This window comes from Chionomys nivalis, chromosome 24, assembly GCF_950005125.1.
Source record: "Chionomys nivalis chromosome 24, mChiNiv1.1, whole genome shotgun sequence".
NCBI lineage: Eukaryota > Metazoa > Chordata > Mammalia > Rodentia > Cricetidae > Chionomys > Chionomys nivalis.
In genome coordinates this window covers 447,836-475,799 of record NC_080109.1, presented here as the reverse complement: position 1 = coordinate 475,799, position 27,964 = coordinate 447,836, and the positions used below count along the sequence as shown (strand labels likewise).

General features: G+C 40.7%; 1 protein-coding gene across 9 annotated transcripts in view; it reads right to left on the bottom strand.

Annotated features, from left to right (window-relative positions):
* Dclk2 (doublecortin like kinase 2) overlaps window positions 1–27,683 on the bottom strand; it is a 117,986-nt gene extending 90,303 nt beyond the window's left edge. For all 9 annotated transcript variants that reach the window (XR_009056269.1, XR_009056270.1, XM_057756742.1 and 6 more), the window contains exons 1-2: window positions 27,253–27,683; window positions 15,784–16,115 (exon numbers count right to left, since the gene is read on the bottom strand). Coding sequence is in view for 7 of the 9 variants with exons in the window: in XM_057756742.1 (XP_057612725.1) it covers window positions 15,784–16,115; window positions 27,253–27,673 (753 nt within the window). In the remaining 2 variants the exon portion in view is untranslated. The remainder of the gene's footprint in view (window positions 1–15,783; window positions 16,116–27,252) is intronic.
* Window positions 27,684–27,964: the final 281 nt, after the last annotated feature.

Below are 27,964 nucleotides of genomic sequence, written 5' to 3'. Positions count from 1 at the left end.
GGTCAGGTAAGAAGTTAAACAAATGAGATTAGATTCAAGGTTTTTGTTTTCAAAATAAAAAAAGAAATGCTGTGGAAGAATGCTCTTGTACACTGTAAAGAATTGTTACTGGGGCTGGAGAGATGGCTCAGAGGTTAAGAGCATTGCCTGCTCTTCCAAAGGTCCTGAGTTCAATTCCCGGCAACCACATGGTAGCTCACAACCATCTGGAATGAGGTCTGGTGCCCTCTTCTGGCCTGCAGACATACGCACAGACAGAATATTATATAAATAATAAATAAATAAATATTAAAAAAATTGTTATATTGGTTTAACACTGATTGGCTAAAAGCCAGGCAGGAAGTATAGGTGAGCAACCAAACTAGGAGAATTCTGGGAAGAAGAAAGGCAAAGATGCAGTCATAAGCCAGATGCAGAAAAAGCAAGATGAGAATGCCTTACTGAGAAATGTTACCGAGCCACATGGCTAAACATAGATAAGAATTATGGGTTAATTTGAGTTGCAAGAGTTAGTTAGTAATAAGCCTGAGCAAGAAACCCAAGAGTTTATAATTAATATAAACCTATATGTGCTCATTTGGGACTGAACAGCTACAGGACCAGGCAGGACAGAAATTTCTGTCTATGGAGGTGTTTTCTCTACTATTTAGGGGTAAGTATCTACCATGGTTTGGATGATTTTCCCTCCCTTGCCCGAAGTTTCATTGGTGTGGAGCTTAGCCCTCAGTGTGGTAATGCTAGGAGTTGGGGCCTAATGAAAAGTCCTTTGGCCAGATGGGAGCCATCCCACAAGAGGGACTGGCTTTCACTGAAGGCATGAACTCTTCCTCTCACACGCACTCCCACCTCTACCACTCATCGTGTGGTAGGTAATGCAGATAGTGTTTGGTGTGTGCTCACCAGAGCCTTCATCTCTACTGTAAGCTCAACAGACCTCTTTTCTTTACCAAGTTACCAAGTTAGCCAGCCTCTGTTGTTCATAAAAGGAAGGAGGCAGATAAAGTGCCCTTTGAAATTCTTTAATCAGCCCATTACACTTAACCTTTCAAAGCAACTATCACATATTTCATAACCCCTTCAGTGGTCCCTGCTTTAGAATGGTGGAAAGTCTCAATCACCAATTAAACTGCAATGCCTTATAACCAGCTTGATGCCTGGAGCATATCAGAATACTACTCACTGTATCTGAGTAAATAATATTCAAGTACTCGGTGGCATTTTATGACACACTTCTCCAGAGGAACAAATATTGATAAGTTCTTGCATTAAAGGGTTCTATGTTTGGATAATCTAAGGAAATGTTGCAATAATCTTACTTTCAAGACTTTTGAAATGTCTCATCAACTAGCAATATGATCTCTGAATGTGTAAAAAATTAAGCTTTTCCCAAATACAACCTAAGACTTTGTGTACGTGCAGACATGTGTGTGTATGTATGTATGTGTGTGTGTGTGAGAAAGAGAGAGAGAGAGAATGCCATGCACACATTCATGTATACACATAACTGACTCATTTTTGCCACTGCTGCAAAAACCAGAAGATAAAAGTTGAAATACAATCTCCAATGATTTTCTTCATAAATTGTTCAAACTCATATTAAGAACCCTTTCATTCTAAAATAAAGAAATCATAATTTTCCATAATTCATGCACTCATTTGGATTAGGCAAATCAGCAAACAGTTTTCTGAAAGGCAAAGTACTCCTCAAAAAGGCAATAAAGCATCAAAAGAGAAAATGCTCACCAAGTCTCCTGGGTGAAACAGAAGCCTACACGGAAAAACAACACAGGATTTGAGAGAACCCTGGGAAAGAACATTACAAACAGAAGTGCGGTTCAATAGTGCCCTGAATTGAAGAGAAAGAAAGAAAAAAAAAAAGAACCAGGATTTCCAGAAACGAAGAAACAAAGTAACCTGAAAATAGTTGACCTTTTGGGTTGATAATGGGAATTAAAACTGGGCTCTTGTACATGTTAAGCAATTGGAGCTACAATTACAGCGTTCGCCTCAGGCACTTGGGTTGGGTATCATATTACCACCGTGCAGAACTATTTTAGTGAACCCAAAATAAAGAAAAATTGTAGACAACCTAAACACTGATAGAACTGTACCTCACATTAAAAAAATTAACCAAGTGATTATATTTTTATCAAGATAACATCTTAAGTAACTTGTCCACAATTTTATACAATCTGCTTATTTCACAAAATAGTTCATACAATGTTTCAAAATATTTGAAAGAAAAAGCTTCCTAAAGCAGGTAATTCTTTCAAGATACATAATTCTCATTTCTTTAACTATCAACATTGTATCACAAATACTGGTTAATTTCTATTATCTAAAGGGACTCTTTTAACCAAGGAATAAAAGACAATGTTTCAGGCTTTCATTCTAGGTATGCTTCAGTGGGTGAAGACTTGCCTAAAGCCAGAGTTCAATCCCTAGGATCCACACACCAGGAGGAGAGAACTGACACCTGCAAGCTGTCCTCTGACTTCCACAAACATGCAGTGGTGCACATGCATCTGCACATAAATAAATGAATAAACAGAAGAAGAAAATAAAAATTAATAAATATGGGGCACTCACACCCTTGTGCCCTTCTGCTATCTGGACCTGATTGTTTCATCTCCCTCCTTCATTACAATCCCTGTTTACAGGAGATGACTCATGAGCCGCATCAAATGTGATTTATTATTACTTGGACATTTTAACACAGTAATTAGCTGCTACTTAATAACTGTTATTAGTACAATCAGTTATCAAACCCACAACACCTATCTCCCTCTGACTTAGCAAAGGAAAGTATATGCATTTCAGATTTCCTTTGGAAATGTCGGCACAAAAAAATTTTCTCCACCCTCTGAGTCAGCTCTCTCAAATTAGAAAAGATTGCCTCCATGTATTATATACTGTGCCCTGCTGTACACCATCTCTTAAAGGAAACACATAGATAGGGATGGGGTTCACCTGTAGAGGATATCCTCAGCTAAAAGAAATCAAAACTTCTCTTGCCATGTTGACAGACAGTATTAGCTCATAACTGCATAACAGTTGGTTTTTATTAATTGTTCAGGGTTCTGCACCTGCAGATTCACCAACTTGTTAAAAATCTCTTCTTTTCCTAAAGAAACTACAGAACTTTTGTGGTCACTCTCAAAATCACTGAGCGGGAAAGATGGGGTCACGCAGCATGCACCCAGCTGGGGCTGAACAAAGCAGTCTGTGTTGTTTCTCCTTTGTGTTGTAAACAAATATCCTTTTCATACTCGTGTGTTTCTACATTTTTTTGTTCTTAATTTATCTGTTTAAAATTATCCCCTGGAGGGGGCTGAAGAAATGGCTCAGCTGTGAAGAGTCACTATCGCTCTCACACTGGACTCACACCAGCAGTTCACACCCACCCCAAACACCAGTTCCAGAGGGCACAGGAGGATCTTTGACCTCCTCAGGTACCCGGACTCATGTTCACTATCTACACTCACTCAGACGCATACACCCATATATAACTAAATTGTTTTTTAAAAATTGTCCCCAAGAACAGTGCTGAAATTCTGACTGGTGCTCCTGAGCACAGAAGGCTGTGGTGTGGTCCCAGAGTGGTCCTAAACTCCAAGGAGAGATGCAAAAACACACTGAGGAGGTACTGAGCTATTTGCTCAAGGATATGCTCAGAGGTTATCATGCATACTCTGCAGAACTGGCTCCTGATAACATTTTACTCTTTTGTTGTGTATTCTTGGACCACACTAGGCTAACAGCAAAATAAGGAGCTTTGCTATATAGGTTGGGTTTACATTTTACTTTGATTAAAAAAACAATAGTTTTACTTCACCCAAGAATATCTACTATGCATTACGCCTCCCACACAGCATTCTGGAATGTGTAATTCCACAAAACTGGCATTTCTACGTTATTAGGCCAGCATTAAGCAAACGTGGTAATTTATCCTAGACAAAAAGTATACTTGGCTTTTTCTAACATTTTTAAACATGAAAAGCTGAAATGATCAACTGCAGAAGCATGCTTTTTTGTCCTTGGTATTCTCTCTAGTTCGACTTTTAGTGGGACTTTAGGAAACCAGAACTTTAAAAAGTTCTCTACTGGGGAATGGGAGGATGGGACCTAGATAGAGGGCTCAGTGCTGAAGAGCACTGGTTGCTCTTCCAGAGAGCCTGGGTTTGATCTCAGTACCTACAAAGCAGCTCACAATTGTCTGTAACTCCAGTTTCAAAGGATCTAATGCCCACATCTTGCCTCTTCGGGCATGTGGTGCACAAACATATATGCACATACAATAATTTTCTAAAGAGTTCTCTATGGAGACCTGCACCTAGCTGTGTGGTTCATCATTCACATTAGCAGCAACAAAGTATCAAATCCCCTGTTGTTCTGCAAGCTCTGGCTAGACAGCCCATCCTCCCTCTGCACTGGGTCCACTCTTGTCCCACTTCCACCATGTCATCACACCTAGATGAACAATGTCTCCCAATTGGTCATGCCAAGGTTCCTCTTTCCTATGTAGCTTCACACTAGAGAGCAGATAACTCCCCAAGCAGTTTCATTCTATTATTTATTTGCTTGTTTACTTATTTATTGGTTTTTCAAGACAGGGTTTCTCTGTGTAGCACTGTCTGTCCTGGAACTCACTCTGTAGACCATGCTGGCTTCAAATTCAGAGATTCAGCCAGTCCCTGCCTCCCAAGTGCTAGGATTAAAGGTGTGTGCCACCACTGCCTGGATTCATCATCTCATTATTTTTTCGACAGCTGATATCCTTCTTCACATAAGCAAACTTAGGTTTAAGTTTGAAATTAAGTCTGTTTCTGCCTCCAAATTTCTTCTAACTCACTTCCTAGGTAGTGCTCATCTGTAAGCATTCCTGTACCCATACATAACGTGTGTGTGTGTGTGTGTGTGCAATTGCATTTGTAAGTACATGTTTGGGCAGGCAGGGTTGTGATGGGTGGAAACAGACTCCACATCAGCCTTCCCAGTCAGCCTACTTTGCCTTCTTTCCTTGGTGAACTCCTCCCAACTCTGAGTCATGACATTAACCTTTACATGGGAAGTATTAACTAATTTTCTCATTGCGTCCTCACCAGAGCATGATGGCTGAGAAGCAGTGTCCTCCACACACTGCATTCTGAATGCACTGGTCAGGGAGAGCTTGCAGGGAGCCCTTGTCAAGGACTACTGACCCACAGCTTTGCTCTCACACCCCAGCTCACTGTGGAGTTTACTGAACAAGAAAATTAATCTGTAAATAACTTCCATATAAAGGTTCAATACCTAAATGCTCTAATGATAGTTTGAAGAAGTCACAAATCAGGAAACACTATATAACATAAACAATACAGAATTACATTTAGTTTAATTTGGTAACACATCAGCACACACAACTGTATGGAAAACTAAATCATTAGTGGAGATTAGGCTTTTCTTTTTCAAATAAATTTTTATGTCTATAAATAAGGAGGAAAATTTTAATTTCAGGGAATGATAGCTTTTCAGTCAATTATCTTAAATCATAAAAATATTGAATTATTAAATCATTATTAAATTAATATTGTTTCAATCATTTCCTTAAAATAGGTTATGTTTTTGATAATGTTTTAATCAAACATAAAAACATTTGACACTTATGTAAATAAATTCTGTCATGACTTTACAAATGAAAACTTGGCCATTCATTTTCCATGCTGCTTATAATTTTAAGGAAATTTTCTTCTTTTTCTACCAAGAAGTAAATTTATATCAAAGTTCCTTTGTTGTCATAATTTTTATATTTTAAGGCATTCATAAATAAAATGTGTTGCTGGGAGCAGACTATTACATCCCATTCATACCATGGTGGCAAGGTTTTGCCAGTTAAGCTCTACCTTGCTCAGACCATGAATGATCAGGTTGGGAGCAGGCTGGTGAGAGGCTGGGACAATCACAAATCCAGAAGCATCTAAAGAAAGCCACTGTTCACCTACATGCCAGCACTGCTTCTGAGCAACAATCCCAACACCTGACCTGACACTAATATTTCCCACAATGTGATGGTGAAAAATTAACGTTCTCTAAGGAACTAAAATTCATAACAAACACTACTGTTTTCAGTCACTATGAAGATTTTGTAAAATCTCCAATCAAGTACTGATATCTGTCTCTATTACCTCACCCATAAAAATGTTAATTCCCTCACAGGACCAAACCTTCACCCTCTGAAACCACGTTCCTTTCTCCCTGAGCACCAGCCTCCCACCAGGAATACAGCCTGGATTGCTGCTCATAGGCCCCAGCTGTAAATGAACGACAGCTTGAAAAACAGCAGCCCTCATCCTAAGACCGTCAATTATTTTTGTATCTGACCATCTTCGTGATTTTTTTGAATTCTGTATTTTGATCATCTTTGTGATTTGGTCTGAACATCTCATATTCTCCAAAGTAAACTTTCTGAAATACAACTTGGATGCTCTTACAAGCTGTCAGCGGTCTAGTCCTGGTTCCTAAGCTCTTGGAAATGCACTGTCCGTGGTGCACCAATTGTCCTTGCTTAGTTTCATTTCAAACCTCCACGCTTTACCACACATACCACCTATACCTCTCACCTAGTCACTCACAATCCCAGCAATTTGAAGGCTATGGAAGGAGGTTTATGGGTCCAAGGTCAGTCTATATACATAGACTATGGTTCCAAGAGAAATGTTGCTCACATGCAAAATATTTTGAAACACAAAATCAGTGATAGTAAAGGAAGCATAATCTAAAGACTAAAAACTCCTCAGACAAGACTGTTATAAATAACAAGGGGAAAGCTCTTCCTATAAATAGCATTCCAGGAGTGAATGCAGAAAGAATGGTGGAATCAGAAAATTGCTATTTACCAAATACTATAGTAGTAGCTGGAGTGAGCAATCATCAGCAGGTACTAACATTAATAAATCAAAATATGAAAAAGCAAAGTATGTGCACATTCTTAACAATCTCCCTACAACACATTAATTTGTGTTTAAAATGTCAGCTTTATAATGAAAAACAACCTGCAATCGAGCGGCCAACAGAAATGACATTTTTCAAGCTTGCCTGACTAAAAGAACTCTGAAGACAAAGCATGACTCAGGAGTATTCTTACCAAAACACAACCAAGACACCATTGAGAGGACACAGCATGACTCAGGAGTATTCTTACCAAAAACACAACCAAAATACCACTGAGAGAAAATATCAGAAAGTTCTAAATGAAGAGGAACTATGCAAAATAACTAGCCACAGTTTTTTCAAACAACAAGATCACAAAAACCAATAATCTTTCACAAATCATGGGCAGAAAGAGAAACGTCAAGCAAATGCAATGTGGGCTTCTGGATCAAATGAAAGACAGACAAGACACTGAGGAAACACACTTGCTTGTGGATGATTTACTGATGAGCTTCCAGCATGTCTGTCAATCTCTTAGTTTAGATAACTGCCTGTGTCCAGAAAGGATTAAGATTAGGGGAAGCTGGATGGAGATTATGTAGAAAGCCTCAAGTGATGATGGCTCAGAGGTTAAGAGCACTGGCTGCTCTTGCAGAAGACCAGAGTTCAATTCCTAGCACCGACAAGATGGCTCACAATCATCTGTAACTCTGGTTCCAGTGAGTGTGGCGCCCTCTTCTGGCCTCCTCAGGTACTAGACACCAAGTACATACAAAGTACATAGGACATATACAGGCAGGAAAACACACGTAAAATTTTATTTTTTTTAAAAAAGTACATGGAATCATTGTACAATTTTAAGTCTAATTTCAATGTTAAAAATGAAAACAAAAAAGTAGAGGCTTACATGAAAAAGATCAAATATACGTATTCCACAATCTGCACTATTCTTAGCAAACTAAACCTACCTTAAAAGCTATTACTCCACTGTGCAGAATGACCTCAACACTGTGTAACTTCTCCATGAGAACTTGTGACAACTCTATGAACAGCTTCCTCTTCTGCAGGGCTCACTGCATCACTGTGGGCAATGACAGAATCCCTTGCCTTGCAATTAGCTTCTGTCTGTCTTTTCTCCTACAATGGCAGTTTCTCAAAAGCAGAGAACTTCTCTTACCCCTGTTTCTCAAGTAATTAGTACAATGACTAACAAAATAGAAACAAAATATTAATGATTGAATGAAGCAATTCTACCATAGCCAAAAATCACGTTATGTCATAGACTTCATAAAAATGTGTTCCTAGAGACAACTGGCCAGTTCAAATAAAGTTGAAGGTAAGTTGATTTTGGTGAGTCTACTCACAAAATTCAGTTCTAGCCAGGCGGTGGTGGCGCACGCCTTTAATCCCAGCACTTGGGAGGCAGAGGCAGATGAATCTCAGTGAGTTCGATACCAGCCAGGTCTACAAGAGCTAGTTCCAGGACAGGCTCCAAAGCCACAGAGAAACCCTGTCTCGAAAAAAAAAAAATTCAGTTCTAGTGATACTATCCAAAACACTGGATGTCATTTATCACATAAATATAATAAAATTTGTCATAAGAAAAGTCATCCACAATCTTATGACTAGGACAAACTGTTTTGATGTTTTAATTACTTATTGCATTTGTTACATACATAACTAAGTTTAGATAGCTATAAACGTAGGCATTCTGCTTTCCCATTTACCAGACACTGGCTCAAGATAGTAAGTCCATGTTCAGAATTTTTGTATTCTATGCCACAGTCACTGAATATCCTTCATGAGGTCTGTCTTAGTTATTGCTCTATTGCTCCGAGAAGGCAACTTACAACAAGCATTTAATTTTGGAACTCACAGTTCCAGAAGGTTAGAGTCCATGACCACCTTGGTGGGGAACATGGCAGAAGGCATACAGGCACGGCCCTGGAGCAGTAGCTGAGAGTTTACATGTTGAGACAAAACAGCATGGAAACTGGGAATGGCATGGGCTTTTGAAACCCAAAGCCCACCCCTAGTGACATACCTCTTCCCAAAGCCACACCTCCTAATCCTTCCCAAACAGTTCCACCACCTGGGGACCAAGTATTCAAATATATGAGTCTATGTGGTCATATTCATTCAAACCACCACAAGGTCATTCTTCATTTTCTGAGGGTTACTATAGATGTTGGAAAAATTTAGGAAGCTATTTGAGACAAAGTAAATAAACTGCCATTCCCAGTTTCCACTTATGAAGTCATAAAAGTAAGCATTCTTTGAATCTCAGAAATTAGCTCTGAAAGCAAGCATTTCTGGAACCACACTTTTATACTGAAGATGGTGACCTGAAGTCAAAGGTTCTCTGAGGGCTAGAGCAGTGACTCAGTAGGCAAAGCCCTTGCCAGCCAAGAAGGAAGTTGGAGCCTGAATGCCCAGAACCCACAGAAAAAACCCCAGTAGATAAGGTAGCCTGCCTGTAATCCCTGAAGGCAGAGTCAGGGAGGAAATCCCTGGAGATCTGGCAGCCAAACTAGCCAAAAAAGCAAACTCCAGGTTCAATGACTCACCTCAACACATACTGTGGAGAGCAACAAAGGAGAACCCCTGATGTCGGCCTCAGGCATCCACACACGTGTGAACATGTATAACCATGTGCACCCCATTCCACATATATGCACACACCTAAGAATTTTCTCTGGATGTACTTTGTAGAATTCCTCGGGTAAGAATATGACCACATACCTATTGCAAGATGATCTTAAAAAATAAACATGTGTAAAACGTTTGGCACTCAAGATCAGAGTTCTATTAACTTTACCATCATTACAAAATCTTATAGATGTCATCCCTCACTGCTTAAGTACAAACTCTGCCCTATAACAGAACTACATCATACGAAATGAATATATCAAATTATATTTATACTTCCCGGGCTCCACACCATATGATTAGTTTGTTTGGCACAAATTATACTGATCGTACTTCCTGTTTCTTGGAAGTTTGAGAAATTACTACATCATCACTGATACTACCTAGGAGAAAATGTTCTGCAAGGAAAATAATAGTCACTTTCAGCTTCTAAAACCTTTAAGACATTTATCTTTGGTCATATGAAAAATATGGACCACTATACTAAGTGAAGAAACAAAAAAACATATATGAAACTTTTCAAGTAAGAGTCTGAAATGCCTATGAAAACGGGAGCATTCCTTCTGGGTAGGTGCTGGCTGCTTCGATATGAACAGTCTTTAGACTCTGAACATTAAACCTCCATGGAGGCGATACTAACTGCAGAGCTCACTGCACTGAGTCCAGCAGTTCTATCATACTACAATTAAAAGTCCTAAAAATACCCAAGGAGAATAATCATGAAAAACAGTACACAGTTTGAGAGTGAAGCTTTTCTATATTAACATCAACAAATGCATGAGGTCAATTTTTAAATCTGAAAAATTACATGGGGCTACTGAGAGAGCAAGCGCATTTGCCTTCATGAAGCATTTTTATTTAATTTAGACTCAATTCATTCTTCTTCTTCCCTGAGAATGTGGAGGGCATAGCCAAACTTAACCTTCGATCTCAGAATAACCAATAAGGAGGAAATAAGCACCTCTACCAGGAAAAGGAAGAGTGAAGAGATGCAGCAGAGCAGGGATCTGCAAACTAGCTGACCATGTGCTAATGACCCAGGAAATAACTAAGCTTTGTGAAAGTGAGGGTGGAAGGCGTCCTAGACTCTCAGATGGCTCATATGGCAGGCACACCAGCAGCTGTCATGCTCCCTGAAGAGGACACTGCACGTGGGCATCTCAAGGCTGGCAGTGGTCCCAAAGTCTGGAAGTGTTTTACCCTAAAAACATCAACTGCAAGCAATTTCTAAGTCTGTTTTGCCTCTGTCCATGACAAGAACCAACTTGTTCCAAAATTCTATAAAATGTTTCTTTCATGTTAAACTCTGCTGTTTCTGGGAATGCTAAAAGCTAGAACTCTTCACATATGTGGGAAAAAGTTATATTTGGACCTTTCAGTTCTGTAGCAGAAAAAAAGAGACATTTTTAAAGAACTTTGCCACTGTGGCTTATTTCAAAAAAAGGCTTTCTAACTTTAAACACGTTTGAAAGGCCTTCTTTCCCTATACATGTGTTTAAAAGTTCAAGGCTTTGTTTCTTAAAAAACAAAACTGTATTTGGGTAACTAATCAAAGTTCACTGTGTGTTTAAACAAAATTATGGAACTGCCTGTATTCCTCTTTATAGATCATTTTTCTTAGTCATCTCATTTATAAATATATGAGTTTTACATTAGGAATTTTCATTTATCATTCTTCTTTTTCCTTTTTGCTGGGTTGGGGGAGGGGAATGGAACTTGGGGCCACGCCCATGAGAGTCATGTCTCAAAAGTACAAAAGAAAAAATAACAACATCAACAGCAAGTAGTTAGTTTAACTCAGAGAATAAAGATATTTTATGGAAAAATAAAGTAAAAATGAACACTGCCTAACTAAGGTTTTCATTAATCTTAAACATAGCCCAACTCCTTGCTATTTTTAGAAGAACTATTTATGTGTGTGAGTGCTTCTATTTGCATGTGTGCCTGCACGAAAGAAGAGGGCATCAGTTCCCATTACAAATGGTTGTGAGCCACCATGTGGGTGCTGGGAACTGAACTCAGGACCTCTGGAAGAGCAGCCAGTGCTGTTAACTGCTGACCACTCCTCTAGCCCCAACTCCTTGTCATTTTAAGGCAAGAGATACTGTTCTATTTCTCCTTAAACCATACACCAAACAGAAAATAGCAAGTTAAACCACAATTTTAAATCACAGCTCTTCAAGAATGGTCTGGGTCCCAAGAATGTAGGATCCAAAAATTGTGTATACAAAAAATTCTATACTTTTTTCAAAAACAATGTATCATGTCAAAGTTTGAAAACATCACTTTCTTTGCACATGGAAAATACGTAAGTTAATAAGACATAACAGGAGATGTAAATATCTGGGTATGGAAGGTCTACAATCACAGAACTTAGGAGGCAGAGGCAAGTGGATGCATCAACTCCAAGCCAACGTGGGCCACAGAGTAAGACCCTATCTCTGAAGAAAGACCAACTAACCAACAAGTGACCAGAGTAATCCCTGTAGCATTCTATAGCCATCTTCCAAGGTTTCAAAGATCACTTTCAGACTGTTTAACTTCAGGATGATGCAGAGGGATCACAAAAGCAAACATTTGGTTTCTGATGGTAATGACAACCTCTGAATTACTTTTATTTATTTTACAGCCCGACTGCAGTTTCCTCTCCTTCCTCTTCTCCCATTCCCTCCCCCTCGCCTCTGTGCCCCCAGTCTACTCCTGTTTCTGCTGCATTACTTTTTAAGTTGTCTTTCCTATCCTTGTGAGCAAAATAAAAAATACAACACACAGAGCTCACTCCTTGCTTCTTTCCTTTAGCCTTTTCCTCAACTGTTAGATTTCCCCAAACACACATGGAAATGGCCAGTATGAAGGAAGGAATGGAATGTTTTCACATTCGGTATTTAACTGGTAGCAATCCATCTTCCTGACTCCATGCTGGGCTTAAAGTTCCTATGCACAGTTTCTTATGTTTGTTTTTCAGGCTATTTAAGACAAATTTCTAAAATGAATTTATGAGTTCAAGCAGTAAGACCTTTGAGAGAGTCACAAAAATTTGCATACTGCTTTTCAAAGCTTATAAATTGTATACTTCCATCTCTTTTGACAAGGTCAAATCACTACATCCTCAAAAACATTGGACATTTTTAGTGTTATAGTATTTGTGTTTTAATAAATAAAGTTTTCCTCGAGATCAGAAGGCAAAGCAGCCACCCTAGTCAGCCCTACAGGCCAGGGAGTGGTGGCACACACCTTTAATCCCAGGACTCAGAAGACAGAGTTAGAAGGATCTTTGTGAGTTCAAGGCTACCCTGGGCAACACAAAATCAATCCAGAAACAGATCCAGGTGGTGGTGGTTCACACCTTTAATCCCAGCTTTTGGGAATCACACACCTTTAATGGAGAGAGGTGAAGACAGGAGCAATATGACTGGGCAGAGCGAAGAATATTTTTTGTTTGTCTGAGAGTTGGTAGAGATAAGATCTCTCTAGTTGCTTGACTCTTTGCTTTTCTGATCTTCGACTTGAACCCCAGTATCTATCTCTAGGTTTTTATTATTCATGCAACAGAAATTTCTCTTCCTAAAAGAAAATCAATTTAAGCACCAAAAGGAAGACTGAAGGACTGTTGGGGGATATCAGGAACAAAGCCCATGTCTCACTCATACTAAACAACTATTCTACACTGAGTCACAGTCTCAGTACTCAAATATTTCATCACAAGTTTACACACTTTAATGGTCACTGCATTTGTCTGTGCTTTCAAACTGTATAAACTTTTAGTCACTTTTCCTGGATCCCCTAATATTAAGTTGCTATAACTCAACATAAAACTGCTGCTTGACATCCAGAAATTTAGTGTTTATACAGTCCAAGAAACCTTACTTACTGTAACTTTCCCACTATTTTTATTCTTGGAAAATTCTTTTCCATTTTGACATAGTTGTTGATATAGTTTCAGTGCCTTTGTTGAAGATACCATGCATTTCAGACACAGAACTTGGGGAAATAGAGTTGGAACTGACCTGCAAGCCTCCTTCCCAAGCACTAGCTGTAGTAGTACCTGAAGATGCTATGCAAGCTGCCAAAGGAAAAGAGAAAACAACAGTCCTACCCAGCTATAAAACTTATGAACCTCAGTAATACCTTTCTGACAAGATACCCCCATGGTACAATAACAGCACAAAGGGACTTTATCACGGGAATGACCAACATCTGTCTAATAGAACTTAAGGTCTACTCAATAGGAGGGAATGCACACTCAGTACTATAAACTTAGACAATATCTATGGCTAGAGAGGTCCGAGACCCTAGCGGAGAACCCACAATTGCCAAAATCAATATAATTTCTAACCATATTCTAAATGCTTACTCTTATACCCAAAGATAAGGGTAACTCTCACCCATCACAAGAAAACCCTTTTTTTTTTTTGATAGTAAATAGAGAACATTATAGAGATATACAACTGGTCCACATGTAGAGAATATGTGACCACAGGTGCTCAGCCCCAACTGGTTTTCCTACAATGTAACTCCTACTCCTAAGGCCCAGAAAAACCATGGAAGAGGGGGAAGAAAGATTGGGAGAACCAGATGACCCAGGACACTTGTTGCTACTATCTTTTAGACATGACACAAAACTGTACCCATGAAATCTCAACCATACATTTACCTAAACAAGACTTGCATAATGACACCACCAGTCGACATGCCAATGCAGATGAGAGAAATTTCACAAGGCCCCACCCCTCGATGAAGAGAAGAGCTACAGGCAACTAATGGTGGCCGACAGAGGGAGAATCAGTTTTCCCCAAGAACGAGCATCCAGATAGGTTATCCAATCCCAAGTGGTCAACCCTTAACACGTGTACAGCAATATGGCTAGGATTGAAGCCATGGCTTTGATGGCTGGATCCAGCCCACTCTTTAGCTTTATTCTGAGAGTCTAGCCTCATGGCAGAAGTACTGGCTAGAGCCATGTTTATTGCCACAACTCTATGGCGTTTCAAGGTCTCTACCACCACCAAAAAGCATGCAGTCAGCTTTTCATCAATACCATTTCAGCGTTTCGTGGCAGGACCTCTTAAAAGAGCTGTAAGGTTTTGCAGCTAAAGCTGAGTCAGGAAGCCTCTCTTAAACGAGAGCGCTTGCCTCTAGCAAGCAGAGCCTACCTGAGAAAGTGCTGCTATCAGCTGTGCTTAACTCTATTCTTTTCTATCTAGAATAACTTCCCAAGCTCTCTAAGGCTTTAAAGTGGATTTGGTCAGCCCCACATTGGCACATCATTCTGTTGACTGAGGTTTGTGTCCTACCAGGTCCCACATCTAATTAGTTCCAAGTAAACACACAGAGGCCTACATTAATTATAAACTGATTGGCCTAGTAGCTCAGGCTTCTTATTAACTCTTATAACTTATATTAGCCCACAAGACTTGTCTATGTTAGCCACGTGGCTTGGTACCTTTCTTGACAAGGCAATCACATCTTGCTTGCTCTGTGTCTGGCTTCCTCTCTGTCTGGATGAAGACTGCAGACTGAAACTTCTCTCTTCTCAGAATTCTTGTTGTTTCACCTCTGCCTGGTTGGCCTGCCTATACTTCCTGCCTGGTTACTGGCCAAACAGCATTTATTTAAAATACAAGTGACAGGGTACAGACCATTGTCCCACAGCACAAACCACTAAACACTAATTGATAATTATTTCTGGATAACTTCCTGTTTAGAACATAACACCACTCAACTTATCCTTTTCCCTGGAAATTGACATCTTTCCTTCTAAAAAATGAGGAGTACGGGGATTCTAAGATAGCTGGAAAAATGGGAGGCCCTTACATCTTTCTTGCTAAAGGCTAATTCACACATATAGTCCTCGTGTAAATCTTCAAGGACCACTTCCAGGAGACCATGACATTCTGTTGCTGATATAACTGCAGCAGCACGAGGAGCTGGACATGCTCTACACCTCTAATCCTGCACACAAGGAGCCAGACATGCTGCATGCCTCTAATCCTGCACACAAGGAGCCGGACATGCTGCATGCTCCTAATCCTGCACATGAAGAGCTGGACATGCTGCATGCCTCTAATCCTAGCACTTGGGAGGACAGTGGAGCCCAAGCTAAAGCTTGGCCTGTCCTATACAGCAAGTTCCAGACCATATAGGACATCAGCAAACACCAGCAAAGATAATCAACATGTAAACTCAATGAAGGCAAGACAGCGAGCTGTGGGAAGCACCACCTACCTGCTTTCCATCCAGGGTACACAGCCTCTTGACGACACCTGAATCTAGTTTAATGGCTTCGGTGATATCTGTTAGGACCTGCTCAAAAGAATGGGCAGTCTTTTTATTGAGAAGGATCCGCACGGCCTTCCTCGGCTTCACTCCACTTCGAATCACAGTCACTAACTTGGGTTTGATGAAGTCCTTGCTTTCTTTCACCTCGCTCTTCACAGAGGCTACGACCAAGGTTCGGGTTGTACCTCCCTTGATGTTCACAGACCAGTTTGGATTAACGTTTTTGGTGTAATCAACTTTACGAAATGGTTCATTGGAGGCACACACGTAACTCTCTCCTAAAAAGCAAATAACAATTTTATTAGCACAATATCAGATCTCTGAGCATTGGCCATAGTAAGCCTGGATGCATTATGTCTAAACAATGGCTTCTGGAAACCTGTAACTCCTAAACTTGTGGTCACAAAAAGGGGGTGCAGTATAATACCCCTTTCCTTTAACATCCCCCCACCTCCCTTTCTTCCAAAGTACCTAGGTTGGTTTTCAGAAAATTACAGGTATAATGTGAAAAGCACTAGGCCCAGAAATGAAGAGTGAGACCTGGGTTTTATTTTACCCAAATGTCTCACCTTTGAGAAGTCATTACTCCACACTTTGATTCTCAGGATCATTAGCTGCAGAATTAAATGAATTAAGTAACTAAATTACAAAGTACTTCATGATTCCAAATGCAAACTAATTTATTCTTCATAAAAGCTCATCCTAGCCAGCCATGGTGATATGGTAGAATCCTGTAATCCTAGCTACTCTGAAGGCTAAAGTGGAAAGATCTGAGTTCAAGGCCAGCTTGAACTCAGCCTGAACTGTTACTGCAAAGGGAGAGGGATTGTACTGGGAATGGTAGCTCAAGCTTGGAGCAGAGGTTAAGGTAGAAAGATTGGCACCGAGTTTAAGGATACTCTAGGCTATGCAAGGAGTTTCAGGCCCATCTAGGCTACACAGTGAGACCCTGTCTCAGAAATAAACATAAATAGTTCATTCTGGTTGAAATAATTGAAACAAATATATTCATAAAAATTAAAATCCTTCTAATTTCAGTCAAACAGCAATCACTACATCCTTACACGGTGGACTTATCATATTCAGTTGTAGTATCATCCATTCAACTACTGAAGCACTGTGAAGTGAAAGGCTTGGCTCCTCAAAGCAGCATACTGCTGGCACTGTTTTCTCTAGAGGAATATAAATTTAAAATAAAACTAAAACTTCAAGTGGACAACTTTTTCTATATCTTCTTAAAAGGGAGCAGATATTAAGCTAAAATGATAGTCATTTCTCAAAGCTTAATCAGGCTTTTGTTTAATTAAGAAGGGCACAGAGACTATACTGCTTGCCTATTGTTTATTGATATCTAAATTTTTTACATTCCAAAATTTCTAAAATTCCTACTGAAAAGATGGTACTTTTCCAAGAAATATATAACTTACTCAATTATATTGGTACTGACTTTTTGACATGGAAGGTTACATGCTAAGATTTTCTCTGAGATATAATTACAAAGAACACATTATTTCATATATTTAGTACAAAAAGATTCATTCTTGATATAGTAATTATATCAGATGAGTCATAAATATTTTAACCAAAATAATGACAAAGAAAGCCTGAGGATAAGCTAATAATGTCAATACTGACTATTATCAAAATGTTCTCCAGGACCTGATTAGTAGAGAACCTCAGAAATGCCCAAAGTCTCCTGCACAATGAGTGACAGATCAGGGATGTGGAAAGGAATGCTGAGGACATGCCATGTCATCTGTTGAGACGAATTGTTAGGGTTCTGCCTGGGAGATGCAGGGAACCAATCCTAAACTATACCACTCCTACAGCAGCACCCTGAAGTCTTCCCCAACCATCACCACCCAAGTTGTCATCTCCATAGAACCATTTGACAGTATGGTCATAAGAAAACTGTACAAAATTTCAAAAATAGTTATCAAATTAATAAAGCCATGCAATGCACATGTATGTATTAGTGAGAAAAATATGATGGTGCTATCATTGAATTTTACAGAAAAAGTACAAGCCATATCAAAAAAATTCTTGCCATGTTTATTTTTGATGAAAACTTGATGAATGTTCTGACTCAAAATGTGTAATAGAAGACTATATAAAAATAACCTTAGCAAGAGAAGATAGTTGTTTCTTAAGACAGGAAGATATTAAGTCAGTGGTAAAGTCTTCTTAAAGATAAAAAACAAGGTAAAAAGAAAGTGAGCAGATTTTCTATGTCCATCTCCTTTGATCAACCAGGCCCTGCACAGCTGACAAACCACCCAGGACACACGCTTTTCAACTCATGTCTTAATTTCCTTCTGTGCATGGGCTTGGAAGAACAGAAACAAGAATAAGAGCAAGCCCTTCATGTGATTGTGCAGTTACAGGTAGTTAACTCCTTCCCTGTCCCCGCTTTCCCTTCATAATGTTCCTACGAGAAACATGTAGACCAGTTCTATAATTTGGGAAGTTCTGAGTCAAGGTGTCCACAGAATAGAATTTCACGCTTCCATGGTGTGCATGTGCACACATACAGTTTTCTGCACACTGAGCTTACAAGCTATTGGTTTCTCATAATCATTCTCTAGTTAGTTAAGAAAGTTTTGGGTTTTTTTTTTTTAAGTTAGGTGATCTTGTTCCTTCAGCAGATCCAAGCCTCACCCTGGTCCAGCTGAAACAGTCACTGGTAGACAGGTTATGAAAGCATAGGTAAGGTTTTTACTTTCCCTAGTTGCTCTGAAAACAAACCCTGGTTATAATCTAGGACATAGACGAGTGGTTACCAGCCTTCCTAATGCTGTGACCCTTTAATACAGTTCCTCATGCTCTGGTGACTCCCAACCATAAAATTATTTTCATTCCTACTTCATAACTGATTGTGCTACTGTTATGAGTCATAAGTAAATATTTGTGTTTTCAGTGGTCTTAGACACTTAGACAACCCCTGCAAAAGAGTTGTCCAACTTCCAAAGGAATCACAACCCACTAGTTGAGAATTGCTGACCTAGACACCTTTGCCTTTTTAAAAATCTGTTCGTCCTCGGGCCCTCAGTGCTGTGTTGGTTGCTTATGGGGTAAGTGTGAGTATCTCCTCCTCCTCCTAAAGTAGAAGCTTTGAAGTTTTCCACTATTGAGAGTGATGCTGGCTGTGGGAGAGCTACATATGATTTACAAAGTAGGAAATTCATACACCAGCAGTTTTAGACTACTTGTGTGTTAGTCAATATCGTCTCTCACATTTGCTATAATTTAATTATTTAGGTCACTAACTAGTTTATAAATATTCCTGACATTCAAGTCAAATTCTGTGACATGAAATCTAGAGCCCATGGTTGTATTTCATTCTTGTAGAAGGAGCAGGCAGACAACCTTATGAGGAAAAAAAAAAACCTGATTAAGCCTGAAACACAGGCTCTTCACTCCTAGAGAAAATGATGGACATATTAATAGACATGCATTCATCACACTTAAACAAGGGAATGCAGAAGAAAATATGGAAAGAAAGTTAAGGCTTAATACTGGTAAATCTTAGGAATTTCAATGCTTTCCTAATTTCCAAATCTAAAGAAAATTTTCCCCAAAAGAATGCAACCGAGGAAAACCACATTCAGTTATGTGTGCTCTTGGTGAAGCCTAACATGGGTGAGCTTCTGAGTGCACTGTAGTCAAACGTGCTCATTTCCATCAGAAGATGAGCACCCCACATAGCTGCTAAGAAAAATACAGAGTAGGAAAAACTAAGACTGTTTTACTCGTTTACTGTGTCAAACGATTTAATTGGGTTTTCTAACCAAACTGTGCACTGGCTGAATTAAAAATTATGGGAATCATCAAGATAACACAAAATCCCCTGCTCCAGCTGGGGTACTATGTGCACTGTACCTGTGTCAGGCCTCAGGAGCATCCCTGTCACTTCCATCTGTGGTGGACACAAAATGAGGAGGGTGACCTCTATGACCACATTTTCAACACACCTGAAAGCTAAGCACAGTCCTCTCCTGAAGATACATCCAACTGTTGGGCTTATGATGCTTTCCACCAGGGAAAGTGCTACTGTGGGCGCAGATAAAAAAGGTATGTCTATATACTGAGGTTTCCGCATAGAGATACAGGAGTGGGAGCATGATTAATAAAAACTCAGAGACAGGTATTAGGGTTCAGCCTGAAGACCAGAAAAGCAAAGCAGTCAGTCACTGGCTCTGACCTTAACCTCAGTCCGAAAATGGTGATCCTGCCTCCAGGAAGTCTCAGAATGAGACTGTGACTGAGAGCTGTCTCCTCCCGTTTTATAATCATGTCTTCTAGTTCTGGGATTAAGGGCATGCACCACCACTGCTTGGTTTCTATGGTAAAATAGTGTGGCTACTGGGATTAAAGGTGTATGTCATTGTAACTACTGGGATTAAAGTTGTTTGTCATTGTAACTACTGGGATTAAAGGTGTATGTCATTGTAACTACTGGGATTAAAGGTGTATGTCATTGTAACTACTAGGATTAAAGTTGTATGTCATTGTAACTACTGGGATTAAAGGTGTATGTCATTTTAACTACTGGGATTAAAGAAGTTGTGTGTCATTGTAACTACTGGGATTAAAGGTGTCATTTGCTGCATAGTCTGTAAGATTGGCCAGTGTGGCTATTTTACTTTTCCAAGATTCAGGCAAGCTTTATTTTTTAAAAGACAAATAAAATGACACAACAGGAAGTTTGTCTTAAGACCTAAGAAATTAGCTAAATGTGAAAACTGAAATTCTACTAATGAGACCAAAAATAGTTCTCATGCAGTAGTGTAAACTAACAGATCCATGGTCTGCCTTCAGTTCCTCACACCTGGTCAAGGGTAAGATATCCTTAGTTCACAATGGGAATTTTAATCTTGTGTTGGTTTTTATGATAAAATGTATGCATCACCCCATTGTGAAATACATCTAAATAACTATTCTAAATGAAGCACAGCCACACAAATTCTGGTCCAAAGCTCTAACTTTTTTGGTGCAAGGTATGTAACTTGGCCAGGAATTAGGAAAATAAGATAATACCTAGTATAAATATATGCTCACAGCAAGTTAAGGGCAGAGAACACACACTAAGAATAGAAGTCAGTTAGCTATATAGCTGGCTCAGTGCATGGCATTGCATCAATTCTGCACACCAACAAAGCGTTAAGCACTGAAGGGAACCGTGAATAGCAGTTCAGTTAGCACAAACAGTACCTGCAGCTTTATCCTGCTAACTTACATTTTCACAGATCGTGAAGGTTGGCCAGTTCTTTCATGGCCACTGTGCTTGGATGGCATTGCAGTATGGAAGCTTTGCATGTCGTTTTTATATTTATAAATATCTTTAAGTTGCAATGCAGTTAGCATTCTCTATCATTTGTATGCTAGATTTTTATGTAGATTGTTTTTACCACTATTGGTGGTGGTGCTCTAGAGCAGTGGATCGCCACCGTCTTAAAGCTGTGACCCTTTAATGTAGTTCTTCACACTGTGGTGACCCCAGACCATAAAACTATTTCACTTGTACTGTTATTTTGTTTGTGTTTGAACAAATAAAGCTTGTCTGAAGATAGTAGTGCAGACCTAAACCACTAGAAGCCAGGGAGTGGGGGCTCACACCTTTAATCCCAGCAATAGGGAGGTAGATAGGACTAGACAGGACTATAAGGAGGGAGGAGTCAAGGGCACTGCAGCCTGAAGGTTTAGTGGAAACAGATAGTCTGGAGATGCACTCTGAGGACAGGATTGCCCCTTCGGTTTGAGCACTGGTAGAGGTAAAAAATCTCTAGTGGCTGGCACTCTGCTTCTCTGATTTTCAGCATTAACTCCCAGTATCTGACTCTGGGTTTTTATTATTAATGTCAGTTAGAATTCATGCTACATCATTGCTACTTCATAACTGTAATTTTGCTACTGTTATGAAATGTAATGAAAATATCTGATATGTAGGATATCTGATATGTGTCCCCTGTGAAAGGGTCATTCAGCTCCAGGAGGTCATGACCCATGGGCTTAAAACCACGAGCTAGAATCTTGTAAAGCAGTCCTCTACCACTGAGCTACACCCACCTGCCACCCATATTCCTATTTACTTTTTTTTTTTTTTTTGCCTGTCCTGGAACTTGCTCTGTAGACCAGGTTGGCCTCAAACTCATAGAGATCCACCTGCCTCTGCCTCCCAAGTGCTTGAATTAAAGACATGCACCACCACTGCCCGGCTCCTATTCTTATTTCCAGGGGGCATGAACATACTCAGGTTTTGTAATCTCAGGGAAATATGAAGAACAACTTCTACTGTTCCACACAGTAGTACAATGACTACAGTTAACAAAAATTAAGTGAAATGTTTCCAAGTCAATAGCATAGAGGATTTTGAAAGTTTCTAGCACAAACAAAAAAATGTTTGAGGTGATAGATACACCAGTTACCTTGACATAATCATTAACACTGTGTACATGCATTGAGATAGCTCACAATACCCCATAACTATAACTCCTATGTATCAAATAAAATCAAATATAGCCAAGAGTGGTCATATACATCTCAAACCCAGCATTTGGGAGGCAGAAGAAGGTGTATCTTAGTTCCAGGTCAGCCAGAACTACAACAATAACTCTTGTCCAAACAAACAAACAAACTGCAACTATAAGGCTAGTGGAAGGGTTTCAAACTGAAAGACGGTTGTCGTCTGCAAACAAACTGGGGCACAATGAGTGTAGCATCCCATTAACTGGCTCATCCAAGCAGTGGTTCCCCAGCCTCTGGGGTCCTTCAATTCTCCTCTCCTGCATCCTTAATCTTGCATGGATCTAAGAGCACAGTTTAGCCCTCAGTTTAGGCAAGCAATACCGACTGTGACTTAGATTCAGCACTCACACAAGTAACAAAAGTTCAGAAAACAAGTGTTCATCCAAAAATGAAAGACAGACAGACAGGCCTTCCAAGAATGAGAAGATTTGAAGGAAATGGGTCACATCTGAAGGACTGATAAACAATAGGCAGGGCAGGCCTGAGATGTAACTCTGATGTCAGAGTGCCTGGGCACCTGGAAGAGGAGAAGGGAGTTAGGGGCTGGGGAAAGGAAGAGGAGGAAAAGGGGAAGAAGAGGAAGGAGGGGGAGGAGGAAGGCATAGCCAAAGTTTTATGAATCTCCACATGGTCTCTTCAGAGTCAGAAAAAAATAAGGTAGGCAGGTCATGGTGGTGTATGCCTTTAATCCCAGCACTTGGAGGTGGGGGTGGGTGTCAGACATAATTTTGCTGGAAGATTCTGAAGACCACGACTGAAGTATCTCTAGGAGCCAGGCTACTAAGTATTTAAATGCACTATAAGATTCATGTGTAACTTCCCAGCTACTGACTTTGATCACTAAACTAAGGAGACACATATCCACTGGGCCACTTTTCAGGTTCTTTCACTCACACGGGCTTAATGAACATGCATAGAGCCAGCAATACATTTTAGTGACTTTCTTCAGGTGAGGCAAAATACTGTTAAGAGATGAACATGATGAGCAAGGAAATGAGGGAGGAGACTATCGCTGACTGAGAAACAATTTTATCATTATTTCAAAATTAATCTTAAATTTGTAAAAGATATTCCAAGAAAGAGCTCAATGAACTAAATTGCTCTAAATGTATATTCTGATATGCATATTCCAATAGCAGACCATGGAGACAGCTCCTTCAGTCAAGTGGCTTCAGCACAAGCATTAGGATGTGCTGGCTGGTCTTACATCAAAGTTGACACACAAACTAGAGTTACCCGAAAAGATGGAACCTCCACAATATTCAGCTGTAGGGCATTTTCTCAATTAACTATTGATGGGGGAGGATCCTGTGCATTGTGAGTGGTGCCATCCCTGAGCTGCTGGTCCTAGGTTCTATAAGAAAGCAGGCTGAGCAAGCCGTGATGAGCAAGCTATTAAGCAGCACCCTTCATGGCCTCTGCATCAGCTTTTGCCTCCAGGTTCCTTAGTGTGTTTGCTTAAAATGTTAATAAGTGTTACCCTGTAAGCAAAAGCACGTAAACTGATCTTACCAAACCAGTATCTTCCCATTCCTTTTTCAAAATGGTATGCACATTCAGACATACATAGAAACAAATGTAATAAAACAAATTTTAAACACAAAAGAAATTTCTTCATGATTTACTTTCAGTAAATGCTATGTCATTTTATATACCTATAACCAGGTGATATAACTTAAGTTAGGCAAAAGGGGATGACAAGTGGGAAAAAGTGCTAAAACCTCATCTGGACATTCCGAATGGACCTTCAGAGATACTCCAAGTTCAGCGGACTCAACCCGATTTTCCCACACTTACTGTTGGGAGATAGAGTCCTACAAGTTTCCAATAATAAACAGATTTACAAGAACCCACACAGCCCACTCGGCAATACTAATCCAGAAAGCTGAATAAACCAGTTAGCTGGTTTAGGAACCATGCTGAAGGAAAACTGTCCTACACGAGACCAGCTTGATTCTCCAGAGACTTTCAAGGTCAAGGGTAGGAGAAAAAAACTGGGCCATGCAAATTTCTTTTGTCATCTGAGCTCAAGGGGACAGTGGCTAGGAAGGAGCCTTGTAATCTTGAATCAAGTTCTCTAGTCTTAATTGAAGACAATTTTAGTTTTGTTTTAATCACCTGCTAAAGTATGTTTGCTAGCATGGAAGAGGCAAAGAAAATGAAACATTAACAGCTGACTCACATGAAGTAGAGTGGTTTGACAGCATGGCCAACACTGGACTCACCGAGGTAAGTTACATCAGAAAGCACCCTGGTTCAGTGGGATAAATCTGAACATTTGAGCACATGATTTTAATTGAAACCTGAAACTTCATATGTATGTTTGCATATGCACAGGCACACATGTGGGGATATGCATGTACATGACTGTGTACATGCACGTGGTAGGCTGGGGTTGATGCCGGGACTTGTCCTCACTCTTTCACCTTAAGTAAGGTAGGGGATGTCTCTCCATTAACCCCAGAGCTTACTGACACAGCTAGTCTCAGTAGTCAGCTGCTCTGGGGATCCCCACTCTGTCTCACAAAGCTAGAATTACAGGCAAGCCTCCACATCCACCAGCATTTATGTGGTTCTGGGGGTCCAAATTCTGCTCCCCACACTTGCATAACAAACACTCTTTTTAAAAAGGGGGTGGCGAGAAGGCTCAATGTTAAAGACAAGTTCTATATATTCCTAGCAACTGGGAACCTAACTATTTAGATCAAGCTAGCCTTAAATTTTTGATGATCTTCCAGCAGCCTGTACCCCCAGAGCTCTGGGATCACAGGCATATGTCACCCTGTTCAACTAAGAAATTAATAGAGAAAGACACTATTAGACAGATTCCTACTGTAACCAAAAAAGTTGAATTTTCTTTTACAGTCATTTTATATTACAAAAACTCTTGAACCAAGTCAGCAAAGGCACAGAAACCATTTGTTGTACCATTATTTACAATGAGGTATAATTGTTTGGACTGTATGTGTAGTCAGTGTTTGCCCAAATCACCATTCTCCAAATATGGGCAAGTGAAAGATTCAAGGAAATTTCCCAACCACCTATTTGGACTTGAAGTGACTCAGAAGGCCACCCATCCCCTAGGACTAGATGTATAGCATGTGTCTTTATATTAACCCAGAAAATGCTCTTATCTCTCCTTTGAAGCAGTTTAATTTAACTTAACAATACCTTGTCAAAATAACTTCAGAGAAGGACCCTAGCATTATTAACCATCTGGAGGTGGAGTGAGTACATCACCTGAGGACCGGTGAGTGACACGTGCTTGCACAAGTGTTGAGTCTTTCACTGTGCTGGTGCTCTGACATGGGGATCAGACAAAAAACTATCAGGATCAGTTTTCAGAAAACTGGAGACAGGTGGATGGATCTCTGTGAGTTCAAGGCCAGCCTTGTTTACATAGTGAGTACCAAGACAGCCAAATCTATGTAGTGAGACCTTGTCTCTACAGAGTAATGTGGTCCTCTCAACGATGTTATCTTCATTTTCCTGGCACACCTACAGGTTTCTTACCCTCTTCTTTTAGTCCTTAAAACCAAAACTTACTAAGGCAAAGTGTGAGGTAGACCCTTCTACTGCTAAATCATATAGAAGACAATTTTAGTTGTGTTGTCATGCAGCCAGAGCAAGGGTACCATTTGCTAAAAGTAATGGAGAAACTCAGGCGCTTTGAGGACTCCTCAGAATAGCTACCTTATTTTCTTTGGAGGTGAACTGTAAAAGAGAAAGCATCAACTGAGGCCTGTTAGAAATCAGTAACCCTGGCATGCATGCTGCTTAGGTTTCCTCACCTGTGAAATGGAGAAAATGACTTTAGAATATAAGCTTATGCTGAAATAAGAAAACCACCTAGTTCAGAGATCAGTTTCCTCCCTCTTGTTGCTATGGCTACATGGAATGCCCTATTTGCATTACGAAAGATGTCAGTCCATACACACTAGGGGATGTATCTGGTCTTTATGGGTGCTGTTTAGAACTAAAAATCAGGTTCATAACTACCAACCACCCGTCCCTTCCCGAAAACTAATAAATATTGCAGAAATTCAAGAATGACCCAACATATTACCAAGTAGTCCTTCTGAGTGATGCATGGTTGTTGTGCCAGGATTACTCATTTCTAATAGGCCTCTGCTGTCGCTTGCCTAGACCCCAGTTATCCTCTTCAGGGAGAAGGCAGAAGAGATTCACCTTGATTCACCCCGTTGTCGACCAAATGTGGAAAATTCTTTAAGAACGGCTACTTTTCCATTTTGTCTACACCCTGAAATCACCTGAGGAACTTTCAAAACTTTAAACACCCAAGTCACACTCCAACCATGCACATCATAATATCTAAGGGGTGGGTGGAGCCAGCCACCTATACTTTTAAAAGTGTCCAGTATGGTCCAAGATGAAGCCAAGGTGGATACCTGCTATGCTGGATCGCCCCTCTTGATTTCGAGTGACTCCTGCCGTAAGTGAAATCAGAAAAGCCAACCTGGAGCAAGTCAGAACCACAGCCATGCTCAGAAGGTACAGTAGGATCCCAGCACGGGGACAGTACAAGTGCTGCGCTGAGCTCCACCAAGGGTTACCCTGCGCCTCACTGGAGGACCATGCTTTCAAACAGCTTGCCCTTCCAGCAAAAATAAGTTGGCTAATTTTAAAGGTACTATTGTTTGTGTTTGTCTCTACTCATTAGAATTTTCTTCAAAAAAAAAAAAAGGCAAATCTCTTGAGAAGGACAGAGAATGTGTGCACCCCGGCCCAACACAAACTACAGAGGAGCTCTAATCCCCCTGGCTGCCTAGAAAGCACCTGCTCCATGCTAGGCGGGGAAGCGCCCAGCCCACAGTCACTGCACCTGCTGAGCCTTGCCTGCAACTGCCTAGCCTTGCCCGCCCCTCCTACCTTCCAGCAGCTCGTCCAAGCTGGTGACCTTCCGACTGCCGTCTATGGTGTAGATTGTGCGGACGCCCTGAGGCAGGTTCACATTGTCAGACAGCGAGCGGGTCAGCTCTATGAGGAGCGCATCAAAGGAACGGAAGCGATCATTGGAGATGGCAAAGACCAGGCCTTTGAAGTAGCGGTCCCCATTCCGGTAGAAGCGTGCCTTCTTGGCCTTCTTCTCCGAGCTTAAGGCCTGCAAGGTCCGCGTGCGGTAGAAGCTGCAGTGAGCACTGTGCGCCGGGCTGGGGATGAGCCCATTGCCCTTGGGGCCAGAGATGCTGCTGCCCCCAGAGGAGCTGGGAGCCCCTCTCCGCGACCCCGGCCGCGGCCTTTTGTCCCGTTCTTCAAAATGCTCCAGCTCAATGCTCCTGGTGCTGGCCATCGCGGCTGCTCAGAGATAGCTCTCCACAAATAAATAAATTAAAGAAGAAACGTCCCCACCGCCCCAGCCGCAGCGCGCCGTGATCTGGGCGCTCCGGCCTTAAAGCATTGGGACACCTGGCTCGAGCACGCGGGCCATGCTCGCAGGTGGGCCGCGAAGGCAGCTAAAGGCGGCCGCGGCTTGTAGCTGCCCAGCTCATTGTCCCGCGCGCCCTCTCCGTCACCGCCGCCAGCTGGGGAGCCCCACGCCCCCCAAGCGCCTCCTTCGCCCGGCCACGCCTCACAAATAGCG